The 20145-nt window shown below is 38.3% G+C and overlaps 2 protein-coding genes across 4 annotated transcripts; one reads left to right on the forward strand and one right to left on the reverse strand.

The window, feature by feature from the left end:
• The first annotated feature begins 3221 nt into the window (after positions 1–3221).
• Positions 3222–7356, forward strand: gnpnat1 (glucosamine-phosphate N-acetyltransferase 1). 3 transcript variants are annotated; one of them, XM_034232157.1, is made up of 7 exons: positions 3222–3456; positions 3775–3903; positions 4935–5101; positions 5253–5315; positions 5549–5676; positions 5888–5949; positions 6232–7356. In XM_034232157.1, exons 3-7 carry the CDS (start codon positions 4948–4950, stop codon positions 6377–6379), a joined length of 555 nt encoding a protein of 184 aa, XP_034088048.1. In that variant the 5' UTR covers positions 3222–3456; positions 3775–3903; positions 4935–4947; the 3' UTR covers positions 6380–7356. The 3 variants fall into 3 exon arrangements, with proteins under 3 accessions (XP_034088048.1, XP_034088049.1, XP_034088050.1); XM_034232158.1 differs by having other exon boundaries at positions 3306–3322; XM_034232159.1 differs by lacking the exons at positions 3222–3456; positions 3775–3903 and adding an exon at positions 3952–4069.
• A 3456-nt stretch (positions 7357–10812) lies between these two features.
• Positions 10813–18278, reverse strand: styx (serine/threonine/tyrosine interacting protein). Its single transcript, XM_034232149.1, has 11 exons — positions 18020–18278; positions 17650–17682; positions 16898–16951; positions 16323–16420; positions 16164–16224; positions 16016–16052; positions 15890–15929; positions 13960–14010; positions 13515–13587; positions 11822–11915; positions 10813–11371 (listed from the first exon to the last, which is right to left on the reverse strand). The coding sequence occupies exons 1-11, from the start codon at positions 18077–18079 to the stop codon at positions 11298–11300; spliced, it is 675 nt and encodes a 224-aa protein (XP_034088040.1). The 5' UTR covers positions 18080–18278; the 3' UTR covers positions 10813–11297.
• Positions 18279–20145: the final 1867 nt, after the last annotated feature.

Consider the following 20145-nt stretch of genomic DNA (forward strand, 5'->3'; position numbering starts at 1 on the left):
CATCAAAGCTTTGTGATTGGCCGGCTAGACCCCATGTGTCGGGGCGTGGCTGGGGGGCAGTGGGCACTATTTCGCTGACGTTGTCCGTGTCAACAGGAGTGACAGTCCGCACACACACAAGACCGCAATTATGGCAGAAGCAAAAAAGTCCAAAATATATAATTCTCACTCCGAGTGGGAGGATGATTATTTTTGTATCTATTCCAATTCAAAGTCCATCTGTCTCATCTGCAATGCGAGCGTGGCTTTATTGAAGAAGGGTAATTTAGGAGCGGCATTTCAAAACAGTGCACAAACGCTCCGAGACGGAATTCCCTCCTAATTCTGCCCTCCGCTCCCAAAAGGGGAGGGGCCTGAAAGGACAGCTAAATGCACAGCAGTCCATTTTCACCAGGCCCAACAACAAGAGCAAGGCTGCTACCAGAGCATCTTATCGTGCCGACGCGCTTTTGGGGGACAGTAAAAATAACAGTAGCATTTCAACAGGTTTTTGATATGATAACAACTCAAGTTAGATACCGTTATTAATCAGCTGTAAGTTTTAGTTTGTTTGAACTTATTCATTATAATTATTGTACAAAATGGTATAAGAATGCAAACTTAAATTGATTATAGTCTATCATCAATTCAGGTTAAGAAACTAGTGTTGCTTGCATCCTATTTTACAGGCATTTCTTTTTATACTCTAATAAAATGCAACAAAAAAAGGGTTTGATTCTATTAATGTTGTCTTTTTTATTGCACTGTTGCAGCAGATTCCTGTGTAGCTTCAGATCTGAGTTGTCTTATTAGTAAGCCTCATTTATACTTTTGCAGCAACACTATTTTTATATAATGGCAAAGAAAGGGTTCAGAGTCTTTTCTTTTTTCCCTGTGTCATATGTGGCAGCACTGTTCAATGTTTCTTGAAAACATTACCCACTGTAGTGACGTGTGAATAAACACCAACTCTGTATCAACAACACTATTGTGTAACTTCAGTTAAATACTTGTATGTGTGTAGATTAGAAAGAGGTAAGATAAAGGATCTGCAGTATTTTATGAAGTATTCATCATACAAAGGTCAGTTTTATACAAGTAGAAGTGTGTATTCACCTGGTAGTAGGCTGTCAGTAATGGCTACGCCTCTCTATTTGGACTGGTAGATCTCGGCAGACTGGCAACTTTAAAAGTAGCTCTCGGTTCAAAAAAGGTTGGGCACCCCTGGTCTAATGTGTACTGTACCTGTGAGTGCTCTGACAGGCAATCAGACTAAATGACTGATCGGAGTCATATATCAGTCTGATCAAATATGAAATGGTTTCTGTTAATATCAGTTTGCTTTTATTTTTAGTTCTTTAATTAAATGCTTATACATTTCACAAAAAATATAAGGAATGCAGTTTGTTAAAAAAAAAAAAAAAAGAGGTACATGCATATTTAACTTAAATATATTTGTATTGCATTTGGGAGTGGCTATATACAGGACCGTCCTGTACACAACGCCAAATGACTATATACAGGACCGTCCTGTACACAACGCCAAATGACTATATACAGGACCGTCCTGTACACAACGCCAAATGACTATATACAGGACCGTCCTGTACACAACGCCAAATGACTATATACAGGACCGTCCTGTACACAACCCTCTGAAATGGCTATATACAGGACGGTCCTGTATATAAGCTCTCTGAAATGGCTATATACAGGACCGTCCTGTATACAAGCTCCGAAATGGCTATATACAGGACCGTCCTGTAAACAGCTCTCTGAAATGGCTATATACAGGACAGTCCTGTATATAGCCATTTCAGAGACCTTATATACAGGACCGTCCTGTATATAGCCATTTCAGAGACCTTATATACAGGACCGTCCTGTATATAGCCATTTCAGAGACCTTATATACAGGACCGTCCTGTATATAGCCATTTCAGAGACCTTATATACAGGACCATCTTGTATATAGCCATTTCAGGGCTTCTGTGCAGGACCGTCCTGTATATAGCCATTTCAGAGAGCTGTGTACAGGACGGTCCTGTATACAGTATAGCCATTTGGCGTTGTGTACAGGACAGTCCTGTATATAGCCTCGGCCATTGCATTTTAGATCACTATAAAACTGAATTCTCATTATTTTATTGTACTGGTGAATATTAGGTAACAAGTCAGAACATTTGCATTTATGAATATAAAACACTCCATTTACTCAATGAGAAGATTTAAAATACATAACACAACCAAACGGCACATATAATGTTTGCCTTCATAAACAATAACACTTGCTTTCCGTAAACACATCTTAATCCCACATAACAGTGTTGCCTACTTGTTATATCCAGAAAAAAGTTACTAGGCTTGTTTGAGACAAGCGAGACCTGCGCAGACCTGCGCAATTTCGATCAACGTCTTGCTCGTGCGTTGCATGATGGTTAGTCATTTTGTCCGACTTGCTCTGGAGGCTCGCCTACATGAGACGTTGAAATCTCGCGGGACAAAGACGCCCGCAGCCTTGAGAGCGAGGCGCGGCGAGGCGGCACAGTTCCTCTCCACGGGCAGCGGAAGCTAAATGCTTGATGGGAAACGACTCGCTGGTATCTCGAGCTGAGCGCTCATTGTTGGTTTTTACCACGTGCTGGTGATGAAACTCTCCAATTGGCTCGGCAAAAGTTTGTTGTTGTTTTGTGTCAGTTTTACGTCACTACTTCCATTCCCATTTTTCATCATTGTTCCACAATGTTTATCATCATGAAATTAATATCCATATATTTTATACTATACTTGCAATGTTTACCGTTTTCATACTTTATATATCTTAGCATATTCATACACACTGTTCACACTGCTCACAGGCTGCTGTGTGTATCTGGTGTGTTCATACCCCTCACTGTTTATTCATCATTCAATTAATTCTATATTTTATTCTGTAGATTGTGTCCATTACTTTTCACTTTACTGCTTGTTGTACCTGGTTAGAAGCTAAACTGCATTTCGTTGTCTCCGTACCTGTAATATGTGCAATAACAATAAAGTTGAATCTAATCTTGAGCAGGAACAAATGTATTTTCTTAGTACATATCTGACATTAACGATTAAACACATGTGTGCATTCTTTATAAATGCAAACCAAGTCAAGCCGACTCCGGAGGTGGCGGTATGCACCTTAAAGTTGTTTGCAATCCGCAAGAAATCCGAGAGAAGAAGAAGACGAAGCCGACTCCGAGCTGTCCGACTTCAGGCGAGCTTTTTGAGACCTCCCCCGGCTGCGATCGGCTATTCTCGTCTACTTTCGAGGCGAGCCGCAACGCGTCTCAAACAAGCCTAATATCTGAGAGGGGTGTGTACTTTTACTGATGCATTGATGTCATCGGCCAACAGTAGCAGCCAACAGATCAGCCACGTGTGCTTATTATCACTACCCGATCCGTACCCTATCACACAACCTGTGCTTCACCTATAGGCTGTATGAAGGTATATACGGGTATCAAACCTGCTTGTCATCACAGTAAGAACGATGTCTGGTAATAAATCTGTCAAAAAGGACACGTTTTAAACGAAGTTCTGAACAGGCATCTCCACAGTCACCTATACTGTCTAGTCCAATCTGTAAACGTCCTGATATCGACATTTTAAAACACAGATTAAAACGCGTACTGAATGCGGATACAAGTATTCTAAGGCTAACATACTATACCATAAACATACTAAAAGATGAATGTGAACCACACGTGTATAAAGAGAACGAAGAGTCGAAGCGATCACACTTTCCATTTCCTGGTCCGTCCACAGTGGGTCCTCAAAGACGCCTCTATCCAACACACTGGACGATCACCAGCTAATCTCCTACACCGGTTGTCATTCATTTATCTCACTCTGGGAATACTTTACGAGACCATCTTTCGGGTGTGTTTGCCACAGGTAAGTGATTAAAAATAGTAAACTAGCGTATTAGCCTTTGGGGGTTACGCCATGGATGAATGGGTGACGCTGATGTGAACTTCAGCTCTGACGCGGTCTAAACTATACATAGTTTACTCACGTGTAGGTGGCTTCTTGAAGCTGTTTGACAGGACACAGGAGAAAAGTACGACTCTTAAAAAACATATCAATGCAGTTGTTTAGCTTCCTACTTAATTAATTAAGTAATGACTAATAGTGGGATTAGACTTGGTGTGTGATGCTAATGTTAGCTAGACAAACATTACCCTTTAAACATAAGAGTGTAACTTTATTTGATAAACATGTTTTAATATAAGCAGTAGAGTCAAATGTTCGACAAGGTGCATTACTCTAGGCAAACACAGGGAAGGAGGAAACCCCTGAATAGTAATTGTGTTTTTCTTCATTGATATGAGCCATGCCATTTTAATGAATAAAAGTAAAAAGGCTACATCAGAAGGGGAAATAAATAATAATAATACCACTAATTTAAATTAACATGACGTGGTAAACCATAGTAATTGTGTTTTGCTGCCATGGAAACTAGAATTATGACGCATTAGTCATAGTTAGATAGTTTAGATGAGGAGGAAACATTTAGTAGGACAGTCCCTCCCCAGATTACATATCCTGGGCCAGATCCTGGAAAGAAAATCATTTATGAATTCTGTAAGGTCAGTCTTGAGCACAGACCTTACATAATGCTAAAGACGGAAATCACTTTATAATGTATTATTGAAAGATGATTAACATTGAAATTAATATATAAGTGTTTCCTTGTCCAACTAGTTTATCTCCTGGAGTGTGGCAGTAAAGTAATGAAAACTTTTTTTACCAAGTGAAACTTTATTTGTCAGGTCAAAGTTCTATGTGATATACAACAGACAAATCCAGTCTGACGGGCTGATATATTCTGTGTCATATTTCCTGTATTTTCCATATACCATTTGTCATGGGTGTGTGTTGGTGCATTTACCGGTTACTTACTGCCTATGTGTGTGTTTCCGTAGAAGAGATTGTGGAATGCTGCTAAACGAGACTCCAATTTTTGAGCCCTCCCTCCTCCAGGAGCTGGACTGGAGTAGCAACACTGTCCCTTTCTCTCCCCCCATCTCTCCCTCCAGCCCGGGGGAGGGCCTGGTGCTGAGGCCCCTCTGCACGGCAGACTTCCACAGGGGTGAGTCAAATACTGCATACACAACATATTACAGACCAGCATTTGATGTGGAAAGCATGTTTGTTGTTCCTTGGCATCCTGCTGAGGATCTTGGGAATTTCATATTTTAATTCAACATTTATATAATTTAATAAGAGTTTTTGTGTTCTAGGATTCTTCAAAGTTTTATCTCAACTCACCACAACGGGGGACGTCACACCAGAGCAGTTCACGAGTAAGTCGTGCTTAGCATAATGCTACATTTACCACTTGCAGTTTTCATATTTAAAATCCTAAAGTGTTACCAACTTGCATCTTGTGCCAAAACAATCACAACACATACATATTTGACACGCATTAGATCACATATTTGAGAAGAGAGAGAACCCTTATCCTAAAAAAATAACTTTATATACAATCCTGTGTAAGGAAAGATCAGTGAACTGTTTATTATCTGATTGCTTCCAGAAAAGTTTGATCATATGAAGAAGTCAGGAGACTACTACGTCGTTGTGGTGGAGGACACAAACCTGAGACAGATCGTTGCCACAGCCACCTTGATCACAGAACATAAATTCATCCACTCCTGTGCTAAGGTAAATTACATCCCGTAAAGCTATTTGAATTTCCTCTAAAGAAGTTACTTATTAATGAAGTGGTTATCAGAATGGTGACTAGTATCACCATTGTTCCTAACCATAAGAAAAGTTCCAAATACTTTTTGGTTCACTTGTAACTTTGTAAATTCAATTTGAATAATAACCATAATGTTTTTAATGGATATCCTCTATTCTGTTTCATTTGTAGAGAGGCCGGGTGGAGGAAGTAGTAGTCAGTGACGTGTGCAGAGGGAAGCAGCTGGGTAAACTGTGAGTATAGAGAACCTTCTCTTTGTCAAAGCTAGTTGAGTAGCACTTGAAATGTTTTGGCTCTTTGAAACCTGATGTACTTATATGATTCTGTTTTCTTCAAGTTTGTATCTTCTTGGTCAAATGCACTTATTGTAAGTCGCTTTGGATAAAAGCGTCAGCTAAATGCAATGTAATGTTATGTCCCACAAATCAAACATCACAAACATAATGCAGTTATTTAGGATTTTAATGAGCTTTATTTTCATGTTCCTCTCTGTTGTTTTCTCTCTGTCCCTGTAGGTTGGTTTCAGCTCTTACTCTTCTCAGCAAAAAACTGGAATGCTACAAAATCACACTTGAATGTTCACCCACCAATGTGGCTTTCTACCAAAAGTTTGGCTACACCGCATCGCACGAGACTTACATGCAGTGTCGATTTCCCAACTAAGGACAGCAGCAGCTTTAAACCTCCGTTTTTGGAGGGGATGGACCACACCTTTATCTACTCGCTGAAACATCAAAACAAAATGTCTTAAGAATTAGGAGAGCTGGCCATGGATGAGTCAGTGGTTGTGATCCTGAACTCAACACTGAGTAAACATAAATGGACGTTGAAGCCGTATGGTACAACAGCATCCTCCACCCCTTTGGTAACCATAGCTACCCATAGCTACCTCACCAGAGTGGAGCTCTGCCATCATCTTCCTCCAACATCCGAAGAAACGAATGTCAGTTACTCTAAATGTCTTCTCGTTGTGTTTCTAACAATAAGTTGTTTTCTGGGAACTTACTAAGAAAATAATGATCTTTATGACTTATCCAATTGCCAGTAAATACAATTGCTTAGGATTTATAGATGACATTTAAGTTGTTACTTTTTATAATATGTTCTTTGGTACAAAGTGCTCTATATGCTTGACAGTACTGTTGCTGGATAACTAATGAAGGTTTTAACACTACAAGACATGAATCAGTAATATCAAGACTGTTAGTGTAATGTATAATATTTCTAGTGAAAAAAAAGGTTTATATTTTGTGCATCAGTGGTGAGGAATTAACATTTTGTATTTGGCCGACATTTGAATTTTGATCCCAGGTGTGATAGGAACATGTGAAAGAAACATTTTGTGATGAGAAATGGATAAAAAATGATTTTTATTAATGGACTATTATTTAAGTTGTATAATTATGCTGTTATTCTGGAGTACAGTAAAGTTAAAGTAATTTATTTTCCAAATATGAAATAATCACATAAAATATTCTATGATCTGTGTTTGTTTTCCTATTTTTCTACTAATTCAAATGTACACACATTTGTTTTATATGAATGTCTTCTTATAGTTGTGGCAAAGTATTTCAATCTATATATCAAATGGATCTCTAAGCCTTGCAAAGAATTTAGAAATAAAAAGCAACTCGACCATGTGATGTTTTTTACATAAATTCTGATGCAACAATTCCAAGGCAAGTTTATTTATATAGCACATTTCAACACAAGGCAATTCAAAGTGCTTTACAAAAATGAAAGACATTAATAGCATTAAGAAACATATTATGAAATGGTATCTAAAAACACTCATTTAAAAGCAATGATATAAAATGGCATTTAAAAACACTCATTTAAATGCAAAGATACATGAAATCACAGTTACAGTGCAGTGTGAGATACACACATCTGAACGAACCCCCCTTTGTAAAATTATAATATGACCCCATGGTACCTTTTAGTTTTCGCCAAAACTATTCCTCTTTTTTATTTGAAATGCACATAGTTAAGTTTACCTTGTCTTTCTAGGAGTTTTTTTAGTATCCTCTGTGAACCAGGGTCTTGAAACCAAAACTAATTCCTGTACCGCATGGTACCTTTTTAGTTTTCGCCAAACTATTTCTCTTTTCTTTAAATGCCCATTAGTTCATTTTAAGTTGTCTTTTCTAGGACTTTTTTGGTGTCCTCCGCGAACCAGGGTCTTGAAACCTGGATGGTTCATAATTTAGCAGGAGGTCAGAAATGTATTTTGGGGCTAAACCATTCAAAGCTTTATAAACCAGCAGCAGTATTTTGAAATCTATTATTTGACACACAGGAAGCCAGTGTAAAGACTTCAGAACAGGAGTGATGTGATCCACTTTCTTAGTGTTAGTGAGGACTCGAGCAGCGGCGTTCTGAATCAGCTGCAGCTTTCTAATAAATGTTTTAGTGAGACCTGTGAAGACACCATTGCAGTAGTCCAGTCTACTGAAGATAAAAGCATGGACAAGTTTTTCCAAATCCTGCTGTGACATTAGTCTTTTTATCCTAGATATATTCTTTAGGTGATAGTAGGCTGATTTAGTAACTGTTTTAATGTGACTGTTGAAACTCAGGTCAGAGTCCATGACTACACCTAGATTTCTGGCTTTATCTGTTGTTTTGAACATTGCAGACTGAAGCTCTGCGCTAACTTTTAAAACATTCTGCCTTGGCTCCAAAAACCATTACATCAGTTTTATCTTTGTTTAATTGGAGAAAGTTCTGACACATCCAGTCATTGATTTGTTCAATGCACTTACTCAGTGTTTGAATTGGAGAATAGTCTCCTGGTGAAATGGTTATGTAAATGTGGGTGTCATCCGCATAGCTATGATAACTTATTTTGTTGTTTTGCATTATCTGAGCCAGTGGTAGCATGTAGATGTTAAAGAGAAGAGGCCCCAAGATGGAGCCTTGAGGTACCCCACATGTCATATTTGTCAACTCAGATGTGTATTTACCTATAGAATCAAAGTTGTTTCTGTCCTTTAAGTAGGATTCAAACCAATTTAGAACTGTTTCCGAATGTCCCACCCAGTTTTCCTGTCGGTCTAGTAATATGTTGTGGTCAACAGTGTCAAACGCAGCACTGAGATCTAATAATACTAACACTGAAGTTATGCCACTGTCTGTGTTTAAGTGGATGTCAATGAAGACCTTTACAAGAGCAGTCTCAGTGCTGTCGTTCGGACGAAATCCTGATTGGAAACCATTGAAACAGTTATTTAAATGCAAGAAATTACTCAACTGTTGAAAAACTACCTTTTCAATGATTTTACCTATAAATGGCAGTTTTGATATTGGCCTGTAATTGTTCATTACTGAAGCATCTAGATTATTGTTTTTTAAGAGCGGTTTAATGACTGCAGTTTTCAGGGCCTGTGGAAAAACATTTTTGAAAAATCCTGTTGGAATAATATCAAGGCAGCAGGAGGAGGATTTCAGAAGTTGAATAATGTCCTCTAGGTTTTTATCATTAATCTGATGGAATTGTGTCATGGTGTTTGAATTGATTTTAAGTGGACACAGGGACAACACATTTGCTGTACCTGATGCAGAGGCACTGACTGCTTGTCTGATTTTCTGAATTTTGTCAGTGAAGAAGGAGGCAAATTAATTGCAGGCCCTGGTGGATAGAAATTCAGAGGCTACTGACACTGGGGGGTTAGTTAGTCTGTCAACGGTAGCACGTGCGTTGTTTTTGTTTTCACGGTCATGGCCTTTCTCCATGGAGATATTTTCTTGCCAGTCACTTCCTTTACCTTAGTTGGAGCAATGGCATCTATAATATTTTTTATTTTTGAAATTAAAAATTATCTACTAGCTCATTTACTGAGATGTTAGTAGGGGCAAGTGTGGAAGAAAAATTCTGAGTAAACATTTCCGTAGTATTTTCAGTTAAATATCGCTTTGTGGTTACCTCTTTTTGAACATTTGTGTGAACAGAAATAGAGCTCTAAAAGAAAACACAGGAATGATCAGAGTGCAACATCAGTCACCACAACCTCAGAGATATTCAGACCCTTTGAGATAATTAAGGCCAGAGTGTGCCCCATTGTGCGTGGGCTCCGTCACATGCTGAGTCACTCCATAGCTATCAAGAACACAAAACAGTTCTTTAGCCCCTCTGTCCTGGGGGTTGTCAACATTGATCTTAAAATCACCAACAATGACTAGACGGTCAAAGTCAATACACACTATAGACAGCAGTTCGGTAAAGTCACCAAAAAAGCTTGCACAGTATTTGGGTGGTCTATAGATATTTAGGAACAGAGCTCGAGAGGAGCATTTCAGCTGAAGGGCCACATATTCAAAGGAAGCAAAGTTCCCATAAGATGTCTTCCTGCATTGAAGGGAATCATTGAACAAAATAGCAACTCCACCTCCTCTCTTATGCATTCTTTCCTGACTCATAAAACTAAAGTTGGGAGGGGTTGATTCGATAAGAACAGCTGCACTGTTATTTTGTTCAATCCAAGTTTCCGTTAAAAACAAAATCGAGATTGTGCTCAGTGATAAAATCTATGATTAAAAACGTTTTTCCTGCCAATGATCTGACATTTAATAAAGCTAGTTTAAGTTTGTTAAATCATATCAGACAGATTTTTTGTGGCAAGCTGTGGCTGACATGGAATCACTTCTAAATGTGATAAACTCACACAAACTTTTGAGCCCTTCCTGTTTCTAAGGTGATTCACCGCTCTTAATCTATTACTTATCAACACAGATATCGGCAAAGCTATAGGCAGGCAGGGCCCCGGCATGTCCTGGAAAGAGTTGAGAGTGCCATACGCCCTTGAGCCTGGACCCAGCACATATTAGTATGAGTTTGCTGCGTTTTGTACACACACACATTCTTATCAGGCTTCGGTGACCGCAGATGGTGTCTTGAAGGGGGGGCGGTGGTTGACGTAGGCACGGTGATGAAGACGGGGGAGTTGGTGCGCGTCTGGGCGTTCCAAAGCTATATTGTCTGCACAAAGTTGTTCAAAATGAATTCAAGCCTTTAAAAAGGCAATATGGATAAAAAGTAACATTCCATTATTAGAAACAATACTGGAAATATTTTTTATAGGAATAAAAACCCAGTACTCAGTCAGACTCTTTTTATTAAGCAGTGAGTTGTTATTTTTCCATTCATTACTATACCACATTAAGCCTGATATTAGTCCTTAATCCTATTACTCCCAAAATAAAGGCATTAGCTTTTCCTCTCTTCGTGTCTTCCACCGGGCGGCGTCCTGGCTACTTTCCATTTTGCCAGCCGCCCCCTTCTCATCTTCTACACAAATTCAAGTATCGAAAGTGCATTATTGCAATACTGTCCCGCTGCAAATGCAAAATGCTTTAAATACTATAAAACTGCAAAAATTCTCCCATCAGTGCATTCAGCTTGAGAAAAAAAAGGAGTTATCAAATCGTCCCGTTCCCCGACAGTGCTGCATGTCTCAGATACGAGCACCCCCCCCCCCCCCACCCCGGTCCCTTCCCCTTAGAAAAAGTTCAAATATTTACAACATTTTTAATCCCATTAAAAATGTGGAAAAAAAATCGAGTGCACAGCTATCAGCACAGCTCATCCGTTGTGCGCTGCTGTGACATGCATCGACCCAAAGTCCTCATCTTCCTCCAGGCTGCGCTTACGGCTTCCTGAAACATAAATGTAGAAACCAAAAATAATTTAATTATAATAAAAAAGAATGAGATATTTTCCAAGTGTAGGTGGACATTAGTTTCTCTTACTGTCTTGTAAACGGAAAAAAATCATGACATTGAGAAAGAGGATGCAGTATGTTATGAAATCACCCACAAAGGATTTGCTGGTTTTCTAGCAAATGAGAGCCAGCCTCCTTGTCGATTCAAAGAAAAACTATAACCATTAGGAGCTACTGTCTCTTAATCATCGTCAATAACGAAACACTGATGATAAATTAAGTCAGCAATCCTGTAAGTCAGTCTCAACAATGTGCTAAACGAACAGCTAATGCTATTCCCCTCCCTGGAACGCATCAAACCCGTTTAATATGCTTTCTAAAATAGTCTGGCAGTGAATCAAAAACAAGGGGAGGGGTGTGGCTGACTGGTACATTGGGTACAAACCTGTCATCCCAGCTTGTAAGGAGAAGGACCGGCCCAGCTGCATCGGGGACATCATCTTAATGGTCAACTTGGCTAAGTAGATTGCTTCATATTCCTATAAAAAAAAAGAAATACTACATTTAGTTTTGTGACAGGTGCTCCATGTTAGAATACATTGAATGAAAAACGCTTATCGAGGGCTCTAAATGTGTGTGAATGTTTGTTTATTTTATGTAATGTAAAAAGGAAAATCCATGACATTGAGAAAAGATTAATACATTATGGTATGAAATCATCAACAATGGATTTCTGTTTTTCTAGCAAAACCAGCCTCCTTTGGGATTCAAATTAGGGCTGCTCAATTAAATCGTATTTTAATCGCAATTACGATTATGGCTTGCAACGATTACGAAAACAACGTAATCGAAATAAAACGATTATTTTTGTATTATTACTACTACTTTTTTGTTTTTAAATAACATTTTCTTTTATTGGTTTTTCCGTTGAATTATACTTTAAGTTCAGGGTAATCAACTGTTAAAAACATACTGTTCACATTTTTTTTCTCCAATAAATTGATGTTTTCAAAGTAAATGGATAACCGTTTTTAATAATCGTGATATCAATTATTGACCCAAATAAATCGAGATTATGATTTTTGCCATAATCGAGCAGCCCTAATTCAAATCACCAGTGTTTTACAGTTGAATAATTGCACATACAGCCAACAGTGAGTATTATCCATATTGCAGTTTAAGATGGTTTAAGCTACTGATTGGTGAGGTTAGTCCCAGTGCCAGTTTATTGGCTCAGACTGGCTCTAAGGGAGTTCAGGAGTCTGTAGGACACAGGTGGGAATGACTTCCTGTGGTTCTCTTTAGTGAATTTTGGAATAAATCTTCCACTGAAGGTGAAATGTCTAGAGTGGACCGTCACTGGAGTAACTACAGTGAACCCTACTCTGCGTTCTGTCCAGGCGCAGAAAGAGAACTAAAAGATTAGGCCTGTCATTTCATTTGAATATTTCAGATGCTTTCTGTGTCTATGTGAAACAGTGAAGCCCCTCAGGCACACATCTGTTGGTTGTTCTAAAATGGAGGTCTGAGGACGTTTAGTTTTTATACTTTGATTTGCAGGAAATATTTGCCTGAGGATCTGACAGCTGATTTATCCTGTTTTATCACATATAATGTATTAAGAGTTGAATACCAATACATTTTTAAAATATTTTATTAACCTGATATTTATTATTATATCAGTTTTTGTTTGACTTCTATAACTCTTTATTTATTTTATATACGTTTTACAATTTCACGTTTGTTCAGGCATTGGTCTCAAAATGTTTCAGTTGTTTTGATTAGTTCAGTCTACTTTGTGCTTGTCATTCTGCAATCTATTGAAGCAATTTGAACTGCACTTATCCGTATGAAAGATGCTAGACAAATTGATTGATTGCAGAGATTGAACATGCATACGCAAAGATAAGGAAATCCTTTTTGCAGTTTCACATCCGAAGCTAGTGGCTCAGAATAAGAACACACATTGTGAGATGACAGCCTGAAACAGCCTTTAAAGTAAAGTAGCTCAGGACAGTTTATTAAGTAGACTAAAAAGTTAGTTGTGCATTTAGTTACAATAATAAAGAATTAAAATGATTACTTATTTATTGGACTTTCATGATGATTGATCAGAGTGTGAGAAATCAATGTCTTACCTGGAGCTGATGCACAAAGCCCACGTTGGGGTTGATGCAGAACCTTCTCTCCTGGACGTGGCTGAATGCATCCCTATAGAGTACATGTTTGAACATTACAACCACAGCACCGAGAGATACTGCAAACTGTTCAAACGGAAACAAATACTGATAACATTCAGTTTAGTGTTATCATTTCAGCTGCAGCAAATATGAATATACTTGTGCTTCTATAAAGTTACATTTGACATCCTACCAATTATGCAACAGTATGTTTCATAAACTTGCACACCATTACAGCTTTTTTCCCCGTGGTTTTATACTTAACGCATGGCATACAGTGTTGTCCAATACAAAAATGCAATGATATGTTCAACTAAATCCTTTATACTTGAATCAAACTCAACAATTTAATCTAATGTGGTACAATAGAAAGACATAATCAGATGTGAACAAATTAAATCACCTGTATTTCATCCCAAATGTTTCCATAAGGTATGCAATCACTAAGGCAGCACTGAAAGAATGAAAGAAGGAGACACCATTTTAGCCACAGCTGCAATTTGGTTTAAAAAAAGTTATAAAAACACAATATCCAATGATATACAGAAAAACTTAAGCAGTAATAATATGTTAGGGAAATTCAGGGTTCTTACACCTTTTCCAAAGTCAAATTCAAGCACTTTTCAAGCATTTTCAAGGTGCATTTTCCAGCTTTTCAAGCATCTTACAGCCGTTGTAAATTACATATTTATATACACATACTCAAATGATTATTTCCCTACCTCACATTAAATCAGATGTTCTTTATGCTATAAACAACCAAATGTGTCTTTCGTGATAGCATTCTACACGAGGATGAAAAATTAAAAGAAAACTAAGTTTAATATTTCAAAATGAGTGACCCATCTGTATGTCCCATATAACCTGTCTGAGCCAATATAAAACAATCAGCCAAATAACTTTTCAATACATTATTGATTACTATTTTTGAGGTACTTTTAGGTTGGCAGTCAAGTCAAGTCAGAGGTACATGGTGTACTTCTACTCCACTACAGTTCAGAGGTACATGGTGTACTTCTACTCCACTACAGTTCAGAGGTACATGGTGTACTTCTACTCCACTACAGTTCAGAGGTACATGGTGTACTTCTACTCCACTACAGTTCAGAGGTACATGGTGTACTTCTACTCCACTACAGTTCAGAGGTACATGGTGTACTTCTACTCCACTACAGTTCAGAGGTACATGGTGTACTTCTACTCCACTACAGTTCAGAGGTACATGGTGTACTTCTACTCCACTACAGTTCAGAGGTACATGGTGTACTTCTACTCCACTACAGTTCAGAGGTACATGGTGTACTTCTACTCCTCTACAGTTCAGAGGTACATGGTGTACTTCTACTCCTCTACAGTTCAGAGGTACATGGTGTACTTCTACTCCACTACATGTATTTAATCCCTTTAGTTACTTCACAGATCTGGATGAATGATGTGAAATCTAATCAAGTGTTAAATCAGACTTTAGTTCCACCTGGAGTAAATCCACCAGCTACCCTGCAGTATACAAAGTCATTCAAACTAGCTGCACCTTTACCAGCTTTGAGAACACTTTCATGATCAATCATTATAAAACATATCATATATTATGAAATGGACCAATCTGCACAATGACTACTTTTACTGTCGCTACTTTAACTATATTTGGATGAGAATACTTTTCTACTTTCACTTGAGGAATATTTTGAATGCAGGACTTTTACTGTGACAGAGTATTCCTACACTCTGGTACTTCTACTTTTGCTAAGTACAAGATCTGAGTACTTATAATTTCACTACAAGATCTGAGTACTTATACTTTTACTCAAGTACAATACCTGAGTACTTATTCCACCTCTGGTAGCGTATTAGCCTGAATTGTAGCCACAAAATCACGCAGAGCTGCATAGAAATAGACTCACAATGGTAACAAGTGGAAAATAATATTTACAAATGTGTACAATGATTTGTAGGTAATGCTGACTACTCAAGACACCTTACTTATACATCTTCAAAGTAAGACTGTGTTCATTCTACAATTACATGGGATTAAAGCAACATGTAGTTTTACTTGTATAATACTTCAATTTTATATAAAGACAGTTTGTTTTCAAATAAACAATTCTTGGCTTTCAGAATATTAAACTTGTTTCGGCAATTTATTGTAAAAGTAAAGCATTTACATTTTCAAGCACTTTATCTCAATTTCAAGCACCATTCCCAAAATGCAAGCACTTTCCCAACCTTGAAAACACCACGTCAAATTTCAAGCATTTTCAAGGATTTCAAGCACCCGTACGAACCCTGGAAATTGCATACTGATGGCCAATGCATTACTTGTATAACCAACTCACCTTCTTGATATCCCTGCATTACCATGGAGCAGTACCTTTCCTAAAAGAATGAGACCCGAGATTGATGATGAAATACTTTTTTTTCTACTTGACGCTCTTAAGTATGAAAAATGCACAAATCCTTACCTCCTGTTGCTAAGCAGCCGTCAATAAATTCTTTAGTCTGTTAGGAGGGAAAGGAATGACAGTACATCAGGCACTTTGTAAAGGCCATTGCTTCTAGTCAGTCAAACACTTGCAAAGAAGGGAAGTAAAAGCCCACTTTGTAACTCACTGAAGGGAAACATCGTATTATATTTTCCACTGGATTGTCCGCAATATCTAACACAAGGTATCTGCAGAGGCAACAAGACATGTTAGCCAGAAATCACTTCAAATAACAGAAACATGCAGATATCCTCTAGCAGAGTGCACAGATCACAATAATTCTTACCTAAATGAATGAGGGAAATTAGGTTTGATAAAATTGGCTTCAATGTCTTGGCGAACACACACAACGTGCGTTATGCCCTGTCTCTCAAGGATTGGCAGCTAGACACAAAGAAAAAGAAAAGCAATATGAGCAACAACAACTTAAGCAAATGACTTTCTCTGTGTGGCTGTCTCTAAATACCATTAGTGTAAATTGACAATAAACATGTTCTTTGCTTTTAGTTATCATTATAAAGTTATGTAATGCTTAATGAATGACACAATCTGTGTTTAGATTGATATGTCAAACATCTCGCAGATAATAACACCATTTATTTGTATTTATAACCCTGATAGCTACCGGTGGTTTAACAGATGGAGTCATTTGTACCTTAATATTACTGTGATGTTGATAATGTACAGAGGAAAGCAAAAAGAGCCCAGAGGAGGAAAAGACCTCCAGTAATTCATCATGTAGAATCAAAAGCTCAACCCAATAAGGAAAGTGTGTGATACCAATGATACCATTTGAATAGCTGGGAAAGGAAAAGTTAAAAGCTGTGTCTATTGCAACTTTAAATTCTGTAAAATAATTACCTTGCTTTTCATTGCAGCAGAGTAGGGACCTAAAAAGAGTCCTGGTACGATCTCCTGAAAGTAAATATAGAGCAAGACATCAACAACAACAACAACAACAACAACAACAACACAGTCAGTAATAACTACCCAAACCTAGGCTCAGTTTATACACTTAGGAGAGGAAAGCCCCATTACAAACATGTCTTATTTACTTTTATATGTATGTCCACACACAAATTGTACCCTGGATATAAGTTCACACAGCCATTATGTCTACTATATAAACCTTTAAATATCAGGCTTCCTTAACAACTTTGATCTCAGGTATAACACTGGGCAATGTGTTGATATCAGCAAGAAGTTAATATGTTTATAGGAATATGTTAAAGATTGAGTCCCAACATTGTAAATTATTTCAAAGCATGTGTAAAATAATGTAATTGGCGTTAAATGCTGGGCTTCACTGTTATACTCAATACGTAAACAAAAAAAAGACATCTTCAGTAAATCATTTGGCAATCATTACTTTGGACTGCAGAATTTTTCATCCTTAAAATATGGCCACACCCTTAAATAGCAACTCATATTTTTAAACTAACACTCTTTTACACATTAGCCTGTAATTGAGTTGGATGATTGATGGAAAATATTTTAACAATAAAGATACTTTTAAGAACGGCTTTAAAATGTGTGAATCCACATATTTGGTGCATAGTGAAACACTGTCAAGTATGATCCTTCTCTGTACAGCATACAGAATCTCTACATACCTGCATTTCTCTTCTCATTGGATAAGCCCAGTCCTGTAACATGGGGAAATAAAAACGAGGTTAGCACCTGAGGGAAGTTTGGAGGGATTTCAGCCAGCAGGCATGGTGGGGAATGAGCACCGGTGTACTTTGTGGACACATTGTAGGCTAATGTTTGGAGACTATGCTACTGAGTGTTGGATCAGTGAGAGAACAGTAACGCTATGCAGCCATCGACACAGGCAACAAAATACACGAGCATGTGAAACGGAATAACACTTCTGCGTAATGTCCCAAATTGTACAGCATTTCCTGAGCGTATTTGAGCTTCCAAGACAATACTGCAGGAGTGTAGTTAGCTCGCATTAGCCGGACAAGCAGGCTGCCTCACCAAAAGGTCATCTTTGGTCGCGGGCAGAGACGGGAACTGGAGTTTGTTCGCCTCGTCCATCCTGCAGTCTGTTCGGGCACCGACGGCCCGTCTTTACGCGCGGTATGGATGTTTCTCGCGGCAGGGTTAGCTGGACAGTCGGTGCAATTTGTTTTGATGCTCCACATGCATGTCCGCCATGCTGTCCCCTGACAGATGTGTCACGTGATCACTCAGCAGATGGCAAACTGGGCTCGTAGGAAGAAGGAAGCAGAACAATGGCGACGTCCAGTGGTGGATTTACGAAGCGCACGGGACTCACTTCCGGATGTAATACTTCCATGGATGGTAAGTAAGCTTCCAGTTAAAAATAAACACAACACAACACAAAACATTAATAAGTGTTGCAAAAAAATAAATGTATGTTTCTTGTTGGCCAAATTAACTGATAAATAACTAAAATTATATTCTCAGGAAGACCACCACAATTCACATTCACCACAAAGATGAATCCCAATTTCTCTACTTATAACTTAACAGATGTCACTTTATTGTGCCCACTTATTTACTGTATACATGTAAATAGTTTAATTTCAAGGTGTCTATATGTTATGTTGGATGTTGTCTGGAAATGTTATTCATTCATTACCGCCAATTCAGTATCACTAAGTGCAAAAAGCCGACAACAACAACACAATGTAATCCTGACATCTCAAACAACCACCTCGAATCATCTCTACAAATAACAATATCGTCTCCAGCATCAGTCCCTGATTAATCATCACTTCAACAATGACTGATTACAAGAGAACAAACATGATCTAAACCAGAGTGCATGAATCATTTCTAGTTGCTTGATCGGTCTCCCAGACGTGTTATCAGTCTGTTGTGTGGCAGTGTACCAGTTTGTGATTTTTGTTTACTGTCTGGCCCATGGGAGGGGACAGCACTTTTTATAAATGATAGGGAGATGTAATCTCATAGCAGAACTGCTCCAGTTAGCTGATGCTTACATGTGTGTGTTTTATATTATAGCATTTCATGTTACATATCATAGATTTGCAGCACTATTGGTCAGCTTGAAAGGCTTCACTAAAAGTAATTTCTTATCAGTGTCAGGGACAGATACATCATCTGCTGCTGCTCTTCCATAATCACACACATTAATCTTTGTTGAATATCAATTACATGCACAATTTAAACACTTTATTTGCATGTATATCATTGACCTAACCTTAACCTTAATTTTTTCTTCCCAAATATTTGTTTCCTGCCTAAAAAATATCCCCACATAGTTTTTGTTCCCCTGTGCAATGTTTTCCCTGCAGTGCTGACATCCTGGCTGCAACGACTCTTTGATATTGTGGTGTTCCAGGTCGAATCACAAATTAGCACTCATGCCAGATTCCTTTGGCAGAAATGATGTGAGGGGGATAACAGAGCGAGAGTGAGTGAACAAAAATGTTGGATGAAGAAGCGAAGCTAAACAAAAGACAAAGATAGAGAAACATGACTGTGTAGGATGTCTACTATACTAGGTGCCATAATGCTACTTAGCCCAAGTTCATTATTAGGGTCTGAGACCTAGGTCGGCGAAGACCCTATTGAAATCGGTCGCGCAGCGACCGATAAACCTGCGAAAAACATCTAAAACAGGGAAAACGACCAGCAAAAGCACAGAAAAGGTTCGGAAATCATGACGGCTGATAGGCCGCGTGACTGCAACTCGCATAATTGATATCGTTACGATCAATGTAGTATAATATATAACCATGCAAAACCCACCAAAAACAGGGGAAAAGAGGGCAAAAGCCCATTAAAAGTGGCCTAAATCATGCCAGTACGTAGCCCATGCGACTACAGTGAGGTGGGCGTAGCCCACCTCCATGTTAAATCGCACATTATTGAGATCGGACCGATTATTTGTTATGATTATTATTTGAACTCTTGTAACGCACTTTTGAGCCCCGCAACATATGTGAAAACTCACCAAATGTTGCACGCGCGTCAAAAGTTGACAAAATTGCAATGTGTAATAGGTACCGGAATTTTGCGTCAAAAATTGCGTAGGCCACGCCCACTTCCGTTTTTAACGTTAACTCCCCCTACTTTAACTTTCACGTAAACAAACGAAACTCGCTACGCAT

This window comes from Gymnodraco acuticeps, unplaced genomic scaffold (genome assembly GCF_902827175.1).
Source record: "Gymnodraco acuticeps unplaced genomic scaffold, fGymAcu1.1, whole genome shotgun sequence".
In the NCBI taxonomy this organism is placed as follows: domain Eukaryota; kingdom Metazoa; phylum Chordata; class Actinopteri; order Perciformes; family Bathydraconidae; genus Gymnodraco; species Gymnodraco acuticeps.